This window comes from Capsella rubella, unplaced genomic scaffold (genome assembly GCF_000375325.1).
Source record: "Capsella rubella cultivar Monte Gargano unplaced genomic scaffold, Caprub1_0 scaffold_6, whole genome shotgun sequence".
NCBI classification, from domain to species: Eukaryota; Viridiplantae; Streptophyta; class Magnoliopsida; order Brassicales; family Brassicaceae; genus Capsella; species Capsella rubella.
The window spans coordinates 154389-169145 of record NW_006238918.1 but is presented as its reverse complement, the minus strand read 5'-3'; the positions used below and the strand labels follow the sequence as shown (position 1 = coordinate 169145).

The 14757-nt window shown below is 34.6% G+C and overlaps 4 protein-coding genes and 1 non-coding gene across 6 annotated transcripts; 1 reads left to right on the top strand and 4 right to left on the bottom strand.

The window, feature by feature from the left end:
- Positions 1 to 46: 46 nt before the first annotated feature.
- On the bottom strand, positions 47 to 1756 carry LOC17884133. 2 transcript variants are annotated; one of them, XM_006288944.2, is made up of 5 exons: positions 1641 to 1756; positions 1336 to 1427; positions 622 to 683; positions 472 to 530; positions 47 to 378 (listed from the first exon to the last, which is right to left on the bottom strand). In XM_006288944.2, exons 2-5 carry the CDS (start codon positions 1413 to 1415, stop codon positions 361 to 363), a joined length of 219 nt encoding a protein of 72 aa, XP_006289006.1. In that variant the 5' UTR covers positions 1416 to 1427; positions 1641 to 1756; the 3' UTR covers positions 47 to 360. The 2 variants fall into 2 exon arrangements, with proteins under 2 accessions (XP_006289006.1, XP_023636473.1); XM_023780705.1 differs by having other exon boundaries at positions 1336 to 1541; positions 1641 to 1730.
- Positions 1757 to 2543: 787 nt separating this feature from the next.
- Positions 2544 to 4513, bottom strand: LOC17883208 (protein trichome birefringence-like 3). Its single transcript, XM_006287709.2, has 5 exons — positions 4192 to 4513; positions 3833 to 4073; positions 3577 to 3748; positions 3099 to 3457; positions 2544 to 3002 (listed from the first exon to the last, which is right to left on the bottom strand). The coding sequence occupies exons 1-5, from the start codon at positions 4397 to 4399 to the stop codon at positions 2666 to 2668; spliced, it is 1317 nt and encodes a 438-aa protein (XP_006287771.1). The 5' UTR covers positions 4400 to 4513; the 3' UTR covers positions 2544 to 2665.
- An 860-nt stretch (positions 4514 to 5373) lies between these two features.
- TRNAA-AGC lies at positions 5374 to 5446 on the bottom strand. The gene has a single exon. It is a non-coding gene; the product is annotated as a tRNA-Ala (tRNA).
- Positions 5447 to 7483: 2037 nt separating this feature from the next.
- LOC17883881 lies at positions 7484 to 9319 on the top strand. Its single transcript, XM_006287768.2, has 2 exons — positions 7484 to 8467; positions 8912 to 9319. Exons 1-2 carry the CDS (start codon positions 7540 to 7542, stop codon positions 9244 to 9246), a joined length of 1263 nt encoding a protein of 420 aa, XP_006287830.1. The 5' UTR covers positions 7484 to 7539; the 3' UTR covers positions 9247 to 9319.
- A 1443-nt stretch (positions 9320 to 10762) lies between these two features.
- Positions 10763 to 12882, bottom strand: LOC17883884 (trihelix transcription factor GT-3a). Its single transcript, XM_006288132.2, has 2 exons — positions 12339 to 12882; positions 10763 to 11552 (listed from the first exon to the last, which is right to left on the bottom strand). The coding sequence occupies exons 1-2, from the start codon at positions 12678 to 12680 to the stop codon at positions 10908 to 10910; spliced, it is 987 nt and encodes a 328-aa protein (XP_006288194.1). The 5' UTR covers positions 12681 to 12882; the 3' UTR covers positions 10763 to 10907.
- Between the last annotated feature and the right edge of the window lie 1875 nt (positions 12883 to 14757).

The following is a 14757-nucleotide window of genomic DNA, read 5'->3' as shown; positions in this document are numbered from 1 at the left end:
AAATTTAGGCATTTTTGCTATAATATTGAGACTTGCAGTCTTGACATTTTCACACCTCAAATCGAATATATATATTTACACTTTTTCAAATCGACGTCAGCCCAAAACATGAAAAATCAATAAACGAGCTCTACAAATAAGAAGCATAGGACGATAGAAATTACTAGACAGAACTTGATATATAAACACTCCTGTCAAGTTAGGTTTAAAAAAAAGAGAAACAGCATCAAAAGATCACTGGTTGTTTAGCCCACAGGCTTATTTCTTTTAAAGCATTCTTTATACAAAGACAAAGAGACCTCTCTACTTGAGCTGAGCCATGCAATTAACAGACTTTATAAGACTCTCACAGCGGAATAATCACTGTTTCTTCATCGACTGCAAAAGTTAACGAGCAGTTTAGATTTCAATGTCACAATGTCTTGAGTATAATCTATGCAAACATAGAAAGAAACAAAACAAAAAACTCACGTCAATGTTCTTAGAAAACTCTTCCATTTGCTGAGCAACTTTCTCCTTGTTCTCTGCAGCTGGAATAATCAAACATCCATTATTTAATAAGATTGCAATAGGAGAGATAAAGCAAATACACATTTGTATTCTAAAGTGTAAGACACAAACCCATTTTTGAGAGATTTTCTATTCTCTTCGAAGTCCTCACAGCAAATCTCTGGAAAGCATGGCTGCCAAAACAAAGCACACAAGCAGTAAACATTTAAGTTCCATGTCTTGTTAACAAGACAGCAATATAACTAATCTTTCGAAAAAGTTAAAAGATCCATAAGGGTGCAAGGGAGTGTATGAAAATACCAAAAGAACAAAACAGAAACGAGGAAACAATGATAAACAAACAAATTAAAGCGCCTCAGACTCTAAGATTCAAGAGTAACGTCATGGTTTTGATCAGGACAAGCCTACGAAAATCATCATCGGCAGAAACCCATTTAAAAGGACAAATTGAAAAAGCGAGATTTTGAGTTATGAGAAACTCAAGTAAACAAAGCTCAGGACAAAACGCATTTCCCTTCCAATCAACATATAGCTTCGAGCAACACGAAGCTGAATGAAGACTATAAACGAAAACTATAACATAAAGTAAAACAATTCAGAACAAAATCTCTCAAACTTCCTACGCTGCAGCGTATGGTAAATTACGTAGCAAACCAGCTGAAGTTGAGGCTATCTCGCTTCGATATGAACGAGCCGATTTTGGAACATTTTTATTAATCCAATCAGCCAGAGAAAGAAGCTTATTAATAATCTACACCCTAAACTCCCAATTTAAAACAACAAAACCTAAATCTCGACTCGACTAATATAGGAATGAGAGAGTACCTGTTAGCCAAACCATTAACTATGAACTCGTTCGCAACGTATGATATAACTCTGGCTATGAAGTTTCCTCCTCCCGCCATTATCGCACTTTCCTATCAATCAACACAGATCCAACGAAACCCTTACGTCAATAATTATCCCCCCAAATAGCTTCAATTTCTCGATTCAAAGCGACAATTTAAGACAAGCTAAACTCGAACCCAGACCTAATTTTATGACAAACGAACAAAAACGACACAAAATCCAAGATGAATAAAGAGATCGAAAAAACAAGAAGAGAGCATCTTCGTAGGAATCAGCCTAACCTGATGCAAAGATGCAAACAAAACGAAGAGGAAGGTTTCGAGCGAGACCCAACAAAACTATGTGTCAAGCCCCCAATTCACATACTCCAGATTTGTCCAATATTATATAGAAGGAGACAACTTCACCGTGACGGCGAATTGAGTTGTTGCGTTACAAGCCTTGGTGTCTCCCATCTGACGGTCACGATGTTCTCAAAGTCAAATCCAACGGTACATATTAAAACATTAGTCAACTTTAACCTAAAAACTCTGTCCTGGAAATTTCTACTTTACCCTTGTTCCTTCCCTCAATTTACAAATCTTTTACGGGACCAGGCCCATCTAGGCCTTATAGTAATTCTGTGCTTTTAGTTACTTCGTTGAGGATCATAACAAAACGGGCTGGGCCGAGTCTGTTTGAACTTGTAGAAAACGACGTAACCATATACAGTAAAACCTCTATAAATTAATACTCGATAAATTAATAATTTTTATAAATTAATAAATTTCTCCAGTCCCAACTTGGGACCAGTGTAATTTTATACACATTTCGATAAAATAATAAGATAATAAATTTTTGGAAAATCCTTTATAAATATATGGTCCCATCAATATTATAAATTAATAATTAGGTAAAATTTTCAAAATATATGTATATATATACACATTAGTTTTTGTTAGATTTTATTTCTAATATTTTACTATATGAAAAATAGTTAGCATTCTCTTTTAATACATAATAATTATTGTTTTATTTGTAATTGATTATATAAAATACTAATTATCATGATTAAATCTTTTTTTTAAATATTGTTTTGAAAATATTTTCCAAATTAGGAATATCTCTCTATAAATTAATAATTATTAATTTATCGATAAATTAATACCTCTATAAATTAATATATTTTCATGGTCCCAACATTATTAATTTATAGAGGTTTTACTGTACATTCAAATCCGACAAACACACAAGAGGAAACAACAAAAAGAGAAAAGGCTTGATGGGTTTTTCCCCGTTTGAATCCTTCCCAGTTTCCTAGCTTGATTTACAACAAATTAGCCAATAAGATCCGGTTCCATGTATCGGGCAATCCAGGTAGACACCAATGTATACAATCAGCATGCCGCATTGGATCAGCTCTCTCCTCGGCTGTTAGGATCTTCCCACCTGTCTCGGTGTAGACTGATGTGTGGGCGTCGATGCGGTACTCAGAGAGCTGCGTGATGTTGATGACTGTCACGTGCGTTGTCATGTGCTTTATGACGCTTGACACCACTTTCATCATTTGCTTGTTGGAGCCTGTTCCCCAGAACTTCTTATCCTTTACTGGCTTCGTTTCGTTGAAACACTTGGTGCCGTTTGGCTTTCCCCAGTCCGCACTTCTGAACGTTTTACATAACACTTTACGTTAATCCCAAGGCAACCACTTTACATTACTTCCTTAACCAATATCTTTTTTAAACATGTTAAAACTTCACCTAGTATGAGTAGGAGACATGGTGGTGAAGAAGACTCTTGTCTTATTAGGGTCAACGGTGGAGTCAACCCAATTAGCCCATGTCTTGAGCCCTAGCCTGTAAGCGACCGCAGTGTCTAGAGCCTCTGCACCACTCGCTCCATTTCCAAACGAACCCCACAGAGCGTTCATGCGGAGACCACTCATCCACCAAACATATGTGTTGAAAACCAAAATATCCGCTCCTTCCCAAAACTTAGCTCGTTCTTCCACTGAGTCCACTTTCACTATCCTTTTCTTCGGATCCGCAATCACAGGTATATCCGTGTTTGATTCGACGATATATGGTGCCCAATAAAACTCAATAGTAGCATTATATTCCTATATATGAATCAACAAAAACAGAGAAAAATTAAGTTTTTTTCGCTTGCAACACAAGCTACAGCGACATATCACCTAAGAAGGTTTGTCTTGCTTTAAATATCGGTCTCTGAATGTACCTTAGCTTTAAATACAAAGTATCTTTGGCTACGCTTCATTGATTTCTCTCCTTCGGGTATTATTGATTCCACCGAACACACGAACGATTCCCATTGGCTCCTTTGCAACGAATCTCCCACAAAAAGTAGTCTTTTCCCTCTGAGTTTGTTCATTGCTAACTTCGGACTAAATCTGTCATAATTGAAGGTTCTGTCTCAAACCATGAACCAAACTACATGTAACTTGTGTTAATAAGTGAGTTGTATTTTTTTTTACCGTGGAATTGTACAGTCATCAGGCTGCCATTCCCACCGAAGATAATCAGTTTCTGGCTGTCCGTTTTTCATACAAGAGAATTGACGGTCGATGTATGGACATGATCTATCGGTGTAGAGTGGTTCGATTGAGCTATTGTAAACCCATTTCCCTGATGCAACATTACACTCTTCAGGATCAAATTCGAATCTGTCGTCTAGCACTTCCAAAATCTCCGATCTCTCTTTTCGAACTTTCTCCTCTGTGCAACAAGGATAATTAGAGGAACGTATATCATGACGTTTCTTGCGTCACAAGAAAGAAACACCAAAACATATTGGACAAAAACAGAGTTTCAGATAAGATTCAAGTGTCCTTACTAGGTTTCGAGCTAATGTCCTTCCTCGGACAAGACTTTAGCTTGAAGAAATATGAAGACGAAGAGGAGGAAGACGAAGAAGACATCAAGCTGATTCTCTCGGTGTATAAGAGTATGAAGAACATGAAACCACAGAGAACGAGAACGATGATGGAGAGAGGAATCTTCTTCACTCCTACTGCACCTCTGTTAGGAATCAAGAAGCTCATAGTGGCAAAATCCGGTAAATGAATGTGGAATTAGAGAGGGAAAGGTGTTACGGGAGAGTGTTGGGTTTATATTTTTTTTTTGGGGGAAATTAAGGATTGAGTAGAAGTGAAGCTTAAGGCATGTTTGGATGTGTTGCTTCCATCTTTTTCCCAATTTAATAAACATGTGGTTAGCAAGGTTAATGAATAATAATGATTGACTATATAGAATCTGTAAACGTGAAATGCACATTGTTATTCATTTGTTCATATTTTTTTTCTTAGATAATAAATCTCCAAGACGTCTTCCGTTTAGTTTTATACATCTAATGAAGTAATTTAAAACAGGTTAATGTTGAATATAAAAAAACTGGCGTTATTTATAGGTCAGAAAACATATATAGATCTAGTTGTATCTGTTTTTTTTTTCAGCTAATGAGTTGTAGACACACATTAGTCTCATTACGTTCGTTATTAAGGAAACTGAAAACAATAAACAGATACTACAAAAAAAAAAACTCTGGGAAAAGCATGGAGTGAGTGTTTGTTTACTTGATTAAATGTGCAAATCAAATCGCTAATCAAATCATCAATCTTCAAAAGTCGTTGTTTAATGTGAGGAAAGAGGAGCAAATAGCTGAGGAATTGTTATCCTTGGCCATCGATATCAGGATTAAACGACGGACAAAAATTACATTAAATATGTATGAATTAGACATGATGAAAACGAAATAAAACAGGCACCAACTAGGCAACTAAACAATGTATAGTAGTTGGTGTTGCTTGTAAAATCAACAATAGTTCCTTTCTTTGTTAGTTATTTTTGGTATTATTGATGATGATTTAACTAAAACAATTATTAAAGGCAAACACGAAATCATTAAGGCTTCTTCTTTCGCAATTAATAATTGCATATATGTAGAAATTTGTTGCAACTTTAGCATGATGAAGACAAAAAGGGGTAAGAAAGTAAAAACTAAGACAGATAAAAAAGATGGAGATGCGGGGTATCGATCCCCGTACCTCTCGCATGCTAAGCGAGCGCTCTACCATCTGAGCTACATCCCCAGTCTTGTTTTAGTGCTGCAGAGTTAAGATTTAGTTCCACTTTTAATCTGGGCTTCTAATGCAGCTGTCGCATATCTCTATGAACTTTTAAAATTATGATAGACAGCATATCTATGGACCCTATCAGACGAATGGTAAATAATTAATAGATATAGCTCGCATACTATAGAAACTTTGCACACTATTCTTCTTGCTAAGGTTTTTGGTATATGAAAAGCATAATTGATTAGAAGAGTTGTTTGATGATTAGAAGAAAGAAACACATATGCATGCATAAGAGGGATTTGGTCGATACTTGATAGGTGATATATAAGGCAAAGGTCTCTTAGGTTGGTGACAATGTCAGAGATTTTATAATTTTTAGAATTTGTCTCTCTGTTTTCGTTTGCCTCTTTTGTTTGCCTGTGTGAACTAAGCGACCGAAGTACTTTCTACTTCACCTTTGAAAACGACGCCACGCAGACGCGGTGAAGTTTTTTCTCGTGTTTTTTTATTTTATTTTTATTTTGAAATAAAAGTTGAAAAAAGGAAAAAGGGAAAGTAAAAAAGAATCTGTAAATATTTTATATACACTACCATTCTAGCTCTTCTTTTTATTTTTTACACTTCGAATTTGAATTTTGGAATCTTTGATCTTCACGATCATGCCTTGTAAAATCAAATAATTATAGATGATTAAGCTATCAAATATAAATATAATTTGACATTTATTGAAAACATAACAATAGCATCATCCTAAGAAATTATAAATATAGTACTAGTATTTTGTTGTGTCACCCGTTGTGCATGAATTATACCAATGAATGAAATTATAAAACCAACGCTTTTTAAAGTGTCGAAGATAAACATATAAAAACAAGTAAGATCTTTTTTGTGAAACATACTAATCGTATTTAAATGCAATGATCAGATTAATCATACCATTATCAATCCCTTAAACTCGGCGACCAAAAAAAAAAAAAAAAAACAACGAACACCTTAATTAAAGTTGGTTGTTCCAAGCATCCGATTATTTTTATAATAACAAAGCAAACTAGATAGGTTTCGAAGAGCCCTTTTTGCAACTTTATAAGTATTCATCTTCTAATGAAGATTCTATTTACTATTCGAAAGCTTGATCCCGCCAATTTATATATCTGATTATTAAGATTAAATAATCTTCTAGTATAGTAGTATATCTTAGATATGAATAGGCTAAACTAAAGTTTGGTTTGTTGATGTATCATTAATTAACAGTATGGCTAAATTTACAGCGTATACAGATCAAGTCTGACAAAATTTACTATCGTGATGTCTAACAAAATCTCAATTCCCATTTCATTACAGCTGCTTTAAAATTCAAGTTTCAACCTGAAATTAAATATGTTTGAAAAGTAATAAAGTACTGTATAGTATATATAGATCGACTCCACATTATGTTAAGCTTTAAAGCAAATAAGAAGAAAGCTTGACGACCATTCTTAATATTTAATATAATACTTACGTGAATGAAAGAAAAAATCTCGAAGTTGTTACACTTACATGACTACCTTTATTTTGAAATAATTGACGAGGCCATTATTAATTCCTGATTTTTTGTTTCCAAAGTATCAAAGTTTCCGTTGGGACCGAATCTTCTTATGCATATCACTTTGGATAAAACTTTATTTTATGATCATGTCTACGTTTTTTCTTATGTTAGCAATAAATATTCTATTATTTTTGTGATAAGATACATACCAATATACATGTAAAAATATTCACAAGTACGAATTTGTGTTAAAAAGGTTAAAGTGAAACCATTAGCTGAAAACATAAATTATTCATTGCAAAACAACATAAAATTTGAGTCGCCAATATAATAAAACTAATCAGTCATAAGCGTTTATTGAAGGAACCACAATGTCACTTTAAGAGTTTCCAGTACTTTTGTTGTTTACTCATTCATATTATAGTTTTGCTTTAATTAATTAGTTGGTGGGTCCTTGAACAAAAAATGACAAATTATAATTTCTTCTTGTCTTTATAAATACCAAAGAACGTCTTGCACATTTTCAACACACACTCCTACTAAGATCACTATCATCAACATTCATCAGCCATATAATATCACCATGACCCAACGAGCCAACCCTAAGACCGGCTGCCTCACGGCGGTTGTCCGCCGTCTTTTATGCTCAGGTAGCCAACAAACTCACCCTTCCGACAACATCCTCGACTCTGACGAAACACTCCAACTACTAGCCCCTTACGAAGAAATCGAAGAGCCAAAGAAAGAGATCAAAACCGAAATCCAAGACGATAACGTCTCTCTCCACGCTCCTCCTCCTCCTCCAAACGTTGTAGCCAAACTCATGGGGCTAGATAATCCCGCACCAGGATCAAAGCGGTTCCGGTACTTTGATGATTCCGGTTCGGCTGTCGCACGGAGCAAGTCGGTTAACTTCATGGACTACATCTTAAGAGGTCACGAGGAAGAAGAAGAAGAGGAAGAAAAAGACGGTAACCGCCAGTGCCGGAGAGTCAAAGCTTCTGTTTCTTTCCGCGAGATAGTCCCAACCTCGGCTAGATGGAGCTCGAATAACCAACAAAAGAAACACGACTTCTTGCTGCTGTATCTCGACAAGCTCGACGAGAAGAAGGAACTTGTCGGGTCATCGTCTTTTTCAAGATCCAAGAGGTTCGAGAAGGTTGTCGAAGATTCAAAGAAGCCGCCATTGCCACCGCCGACAAAGAAGAAGGAGAACGAGAAAGTGGCTAAGAAGTTTAAAGACGAGCCTAGGAAAGTTGCGAAGAAGAAGAAGACTGAGAATCGAAGTGACGTTAACGGAGCTAAGAAAGTTCGTTGGTTCCTTTCACCGTCTAAGAGTAAGTCTTCAGAGAAGACGGCGCTTCTAGGAGAATCAAAGAATATTCCGGCGGATGAGTTTATCGGAAAAGAGAGCGAGTCGCCGGAGAATAAGTCTAACGCTAGTCCTGTCTCGGTTCTTGATCGAGATCTTTATGATTATCTAATCCTTGACGATGACTACTATTTCTCAGGTGAGTAGTCTACGAAATCTTTTTTATATTTGATTGTAAATTACTGTTTTTAAAAATCTCCTTTGAAATTTTGCCAAAAGAGTAATTTCATGTGAGAGTAACTACTTTATGACGTTCACCTGCGAATGAGTTGGTAAAACTTTGGTCATTGGTCAACAGTTTTAGGTTTTTAACCCATTTTAGACTAGTGCACCTTTATTTGAAAATAGTATTATTTTTTTTATTCAAAATTTGACCAATACAAAAAATTTCCATAACCGTGGGATAAATCTTATTTTAAAAAGGGTTTTAATTTTAAGCTTTGAACATCTTCCCTTTGAACGTTATTCTTGGTTTTACTGTAAAAAGCTGCGAAAATGGGACTTTCTCAACGTTTTCAAGAACTTTTATATTTATTTTCCCGATCCTATTTTAAATCTCACTTTAATTTGAAAAAAAAAACAGGAGATTCAGAGAGTGCATCGGAGTTGTCAACAAAGCTGCAGGTAGAGACAACAACAAAATCTTCATGTTCTTCATCACCAGCAAGAACGAAAACAAGTACCAAGAAAGAAAATAACAGCAGCAACAATGATTCTGAAGAGACAGAGTTTATCACAAAACTAATGAATATGCTCTCAGATCTGTCTGAAGAAGACATGAAGTCTTCCACTTGGGTTTCTGCTTCGTCAACTAAACCCGTTGACTTTACTCAAGTCGAAGATTTTTGTGTCGAGTTTGGTCAAGAGATTCTTGACCTTGTTATGGACCAGTTAGTTGATGAACTCTGTATCTACTAGTTTTTTTTTTATCTCAATTATCACAAATATGTCGTGTTATAATCTTATAATTAATCCAATCGTTAACCAAAGACTCGGAAAAATCGTATAATTTTATCACTCCACATGTTCAAAATTGTTGTGCCGATATAAGTTATTGACAAAAAAATTAATGATTTAACATTTATGATTACTAATAAAGACTATGATACACTCGTTTTAAATAGTACTTTAGACAAATGTACCTATCCAAAACACATATACGATAACCAAATAGCACAAGGATAATCTTTGAGTGACTCGTATACATATCATAAGAATAAAAATTATTATTCAAATTCGATATGATTGAAACTTAATGCATTATAAATATATATATAGTGGTCCAAAAAGAGTCAAATCGGTTTTTATGCAGAGCCCCGTAACTTCGAAATACGTACTGTCTCCTTTATGTCTATTTCACATGCAAATCGTGGTCTCCTTCTAACGTTACTTCTTTGACGTTTTTTTGTATTTTTCTTTGAGGTTCACATGTAAAACTCTTCGACATTTTCCCACTCTAATCTATTTAAATTTCGAATTTATAAAGTATTTTTAATAATTTATAAGCTTAAGAAACAAAAAGAAAAAAAAAACGCCTAAACGTTGAAGGTTCTCGTACTGGTGACCTCTCAGGGTATTGCTCCAAGGTTCAAACCAATTGAGCTAACGCGGCGAGTGAGTCATCGCGTTTCAAAAAAGCTATTTAAACTATATACTATCAATGTGAACGCGTCGTAACACGGTTTCATGTATTTTAACTGTTGCGCTTGCGATGGTGTTGGGTAAGCTGTCTTGCAAGAGAAGAAAAGAATATAAAGAACAGATTCTTTCTTTATAATTTTAGAATATCTACTTATGAGAAAATAGGTTTATATATATAAATATGGATATGATCACAAATAACGCGGTGAAGTAATGTGGGACAAATGTGAATTCATAATTTGGAACAAAGACTTTTGTATAATTTTTGTTTATCGGCTGATTAACAGTTTGATTAATATCATCAAACATTGTTACGAACAGAATAAAGTAGCTAAAAAGTATTAAACCAATTTGCTTTTGTACACCTATAACTATCAAAAATAGAATTCAGATTAGCTAGCATCTAATTATTATCAATACAGTGGTAGTTACTTTATGCACATTTATATAGGGGGTTAACCTATTAATTGATATATTCTTCATTTGATTTTAAACAAAATGGTTAAATTAATTTATGTACAGTGCTTACTTGCTCGTATTAACTCGCTCTCTATATTATAGATTGAAGTATTATTTTTCTTCAGCAAGAATTTCTTTTCTTTTCTTTTAGAAAAACATTTAAAACTATGAATTAATTATGAACTCAAACACTTGGGGAGACATTTTATGAGAGCTGACAACAAATTTAATTTGAGTATAAAAAATTAACCGTACCAGCCTCCCCGATCGATCAAACTGTAATTTGGTTATAATTCGTAATCCTATATTTTCTATCACGATATATAACGGAAACTATCAAAATTTGATCATTTATATTTCTTTTCCAAATATCATCAAATAGTTCACATATATAAATAAAACAAACTTAAATTTAGATATGGATCTAAATCGATTTGCCTAACAAATTAACTAGCTAATTAACTCATGTTTATGAGAAATTAGAAACCTTGACTGTGACCATGATGATGATCATTATTATGATCTCTGTTAAGCTTATTAAGCAAAGCGTCAATGAGAGTGTCTCTCTTTTGAGCCCTAGCTTCTTCTCTCAGCCGCCTCTCTTCCTCTCTCTCCATCCACCTCCTCTCTGCGGCGGCTCTCTCCTCCTCTAGCTCCGCCATCCTCCTCCGCCATTCTCTCTCTCTCTTCTCCCTCTCTCTCTCCTTCATCTCCCATGCATCTCTCCATTCCTTCTCCATCTTCACCGTTTGCCTCATAAACTCCTCCAGCACTTCTTTTATTGTACTACCAGCGGTTTCAGCTTTAGCTACACCTTTCCCTTTTTTAGCACGTTTTCTTGGATTGGTGGAAACACTAGTAGTCATCACTTCTGTCGCTTTCTTCTGTGTCTCTACTAAAGACAATAGTTCCTCGTTGATCTCTTGATTTGGCTCGTCGGCTTCTTCTTCTTCCTCTTCTTCCTCATCAGATGAAAATTGATTATGTTTTCTCTTCGAGGAAGTGCTTGGTTCTGTCGCTTCTGACCACAGCATTCTTTGCATTCTTGCTGCGAAGATCGATTGAATCTCGTTGTAGAATGGGAAGTGCTGCCGAATAGCATCTGGCTCGGTCGTCTCACACGCCTGTTCCATACATGTTCAATATATATATGTTAGTTTTATATATAGTACCTACACAAAAATATGTATATATTAATGTATAAACAATTAGTATATTAACTGGAAATCATAATCTCGAATAAACATGTTCATCTATATACAGTATATATATATATCATCTAATAAGAAAACAAAAACATGTTCATCTGTGTATCACGTTCCTTTTAGCTTACAATAAATGTATATATATAGACGTTTTCAACTATCATGATGTGTTCAGCAGTAACGGTTCTTATTAGAAATTTTATGCACCCGTTATATAACGGTAATTAATATTTTAGTGGCATGTTGTGAACACGAGATGTTACTTACCATGTGATTTAACGAACAAAAAAGGAAGAGATTTTATGGTATAACGGATCAAAATGTGAACATAGGCAGTATCATGATGAAAGCTCACCAATAAACGCGTAAAAAAATTATTCTCTATAGCTCGTTACCATTAATGGCAGGACCGTATCTAAATAACCTAGGAGATTAGGTTAAGCTCATTAAATGAAGTATACAAAATATAGTTCACCTATACATACACCATAAACTAGGTTTCCGTTTCAGTATGCGCATACTTTCATGTCTAATCACTCAAACTAGTGCTAACATACTAATACATAACTATAGTTTCACAAACCATATATACTGATAATGATGCATATATATATATATATATACTTGTAATCATGCTAACAACATCTATAGGTGTATCGAGACTATATAGAGATAAATAGATTATAGATAGTTGAATTAGGTAACCTTGTATCTGGTGACGAGGTTCTTCCACTTGCTCTTACATTGTTCTGCGCTCCGGACAAAACCCTTGTCGGCCATCTTAGCAGCCACGACTTCCCAAAGAAGCTTGTTACGTTTGGTCTCCATGAAAGTCTGATCAAGCTCTTCTCTTATACCCAAAAGCTCCTTCGTCTCTTCTATGCTCCACTGTGGGATTCTCTCACCTCCTCCTCCTCCTCCTCCACCGCCGAGATCCATAGCCGCCGTCGTGCTCTGTGGCGGCGGAGGAAGCTGCTGTTGCTGAATCAAGTGATGATGGAGCTGATGGTGGTGATGGTGATGCTGGAAAGGGTTACGTCGGTCCATTGTTGGAATCGAATTGTCTTTGTGACGTAAAGAGAACAAGAAGAAGAGAGATAAAATTTTTTTATTTTTTCTTATTTGTAGGGTGACATAAATGAAGAGACTCAAGAGAGGCTTCTTTGAAAAAAGAGGAGAAGACAGAGAGGAAGGAAAGAAAAGAGAGAATTTTAATTAATTTATAAGGAGGTGTGAAAAGAAAGTGTGAAATCGCCGAGGACGATAGAAGTGTAGTTTTTTGTTTTTTTCTCTAATTTATAATTAAGAAAGAGAATTTTATTTTATTTTAAAAGAAAATAATTGAATATGCTAGAAGTAATAGAATTATATTTAGTTGAATAAAATACGAACACGAATGCCTCTTTTCTTTAAGTGAAAAAGACATATATCGTGAATACATTATAAAAATATATAATAAAGTTTAGATTTCTTTCTTCTGATGATAAAGTTTAGATTTAAAAGCAACAAACTGAGTAAATCATACTTTTCTTCGTATTATAAAGTTTTGAGGTACTGCAACATATCAAATCTCAAGACAATTATAGGGGTAATTAACTATAAAATCGAAAAAGTTTTGTGTTTTTTTTTTTACAGATTGATGATTAGTGTGCATCATTCTAACCATATTACCAAAATTTGTAAAAAGTTATGGAAGTGCTTTATTTTTTTGGTTGGGCAAGCTGAAGGGCACACACAACTCAACGGTCTCATATTTATTTGATTGGTAGTTTTCCAAAATATATAAAAATACAGCGTTAACATCTCGTCATGCTTACGAGTTATATGAGTTCGCAAATCTGATTTTTTAACTTTTCTTTTCTCCATCAAAGACTTCTGGTCTTTATGCCATTGCCTAGTCAATTGACCCACTAGATTTTCCTCGTTCCATTAGCCTCGTATCTTTTTTTTCCCTTCTAAAGATTTATATATTTTACGAAATTCATCTTGAATGTTTGACAGAAAAACATTAAAAAAAACTATAGGATCAAATATGCTTTTTAAAAGTTAGAGGAGCTCAAATTCATAGCTTTATAAAAAAGTGGTTATATTAGATTACTCTAGAGAGAGAGAGAGAGAGAGAGAGAGATAAACAGGCAGTTACAGAAGTTTAAAATTCTGGTTGTTAAAATATTATTAATTCAGCTTATATTATACAAATAGGAGTAATTAAGTGAGAATAGTAGTAGTAGTAGCTCAGTAGTAGACACCTAACGTTCCTAAAAGAAAACGACTAATTAAGCTACTGAAAACAAGACTACCGTTATGATGGTAATACAAATTTGATTGGAAATGTAAAATTGCCCTATCGAAGCCCAAAAAAAGAAAAGAAAAACGTACGTTAATGTGTTTGAACTGGAGGTGATAATGATTTTATATCATCGCAGTCGGCACAAAAAGGAAATGATAATATGAAGGAACTTAGAAAATGTTGAATAATGATTTGATCAGAAAGTGAATGGATGCGCAGCAAATTATACAACTGTCAATTAAAGAATAATATGGATTCTGTTGCATATTATTCGAAGCCGCGTCGTCGTTGCAATTCTGGCATATATATGGATACAACCCAACCCCTCGTAGCTAGTTAAAAATTATGAGTGAGATATATATATGTGGTACGGCGCCAGTCAGTATACATAGGTAAAAAGAAAGATTCTCTCTCGTGGGGTTTATGTTTATAGCATCTGTCTCTCAAATGTTGTGTTATATGTAATGAAAGTAACAAAAATAGTCAGCGAAGTGGTCCAATCCAATGGATATAATGGCTGATGAAGTGAAGCCGTGTTGTTTAGACAGTTTTTATTAGAAAACCCAAAAAAAAAAAAAAAAAAAACTTACATGAGAGTACTGCACCAGAGAGAGAGACAGAGACTAGACTCCTTCTTCGCTCCCACCTGTCATCCCACGTGGATCCAAATATTCACACGTTATTTCTTTTTAATTTTTTACTTCTTTTATTGTTTTTCATGCTAAACTTAATCCTATGTGTCGACTCATTCAGGGAATCTCAATTTCGTTCATTTTTTGTGGTCTTTTACAAGTTACAACTATTTTTTTTTTCTTTTTTAAATTAATAGAGAGA

Bases quoted from the DNA above. Each gene is read 5' to 3' on its own strand.
- LOC17884133 (XM_006288944.2), bottom strand. From the start codon at position 1,415: ATGGCGGGAGGAGGAAACTTCATAGCCAGAGTTATATCATACGTTGCG. The intron at 684-1,335 runs GTACTCTCTCAT...TTGTTTTGGCAG, and splicing joins GTTAATGGTTTGGCTAACAG to CCATGCTTTCCAGAGATTTG. The intron at 531-621 runs GTTTGTGTCTTA...TGATTATTCCAG, and splicing joins AGAAAATCTCTCAAAAATGG to CTGCAGAGAACAAGGAGAAA.
- LOC17883208 (XM_006287709.2), bottom strand. From the start codon at position 4,399: ATGAGCTTCTTGATTCCTAACAGAGGTGCAGTAGGAGTGAAGAAGATT. The intron at 4,074-4,191 runs GTAAGGACACTT...CTTGTTGCACAG, and splicing joins GGACATTAGCTCGAAACCTA to AGGAGAAAGTTCGAAAAGAG. The intron at 3,749-3,832 runs GTAAAAAAAAAT...CAATTATGACAG, and splicing joins GATGACTGTACAATTCCACG to ATTTAGTCCGAAGTTAGCAA.
- LOC17883881 (XM_006287768.2), top strand. From the start codon at position 7,540: ATGACCCAACGAGCCAACCCTAAGACCGGCTGCCTCACGGCGGTTGTC. The intron at 8,468-8,911 runs GTGAGTAGTCTA...AAAAAAAAACAG, and splicing joins CGATGACTACTATTTCTCAG to GAGATTCAGAGAGTGCATCG.
- LOC17883884 (XM_006288132.2), bottom strand. From the start codon at position 12,680: ATGGACCGACGTAACCCTTTCCAGCATCACCATCACCACCATCAGCTC. The intron at 11,553-12,338 runs GTTACCTAATTC...TGTATGGAACAG, and splicing joins ACCTCGTCACCAGATACAAG to GCGTGTGAGACGACCGAGCC.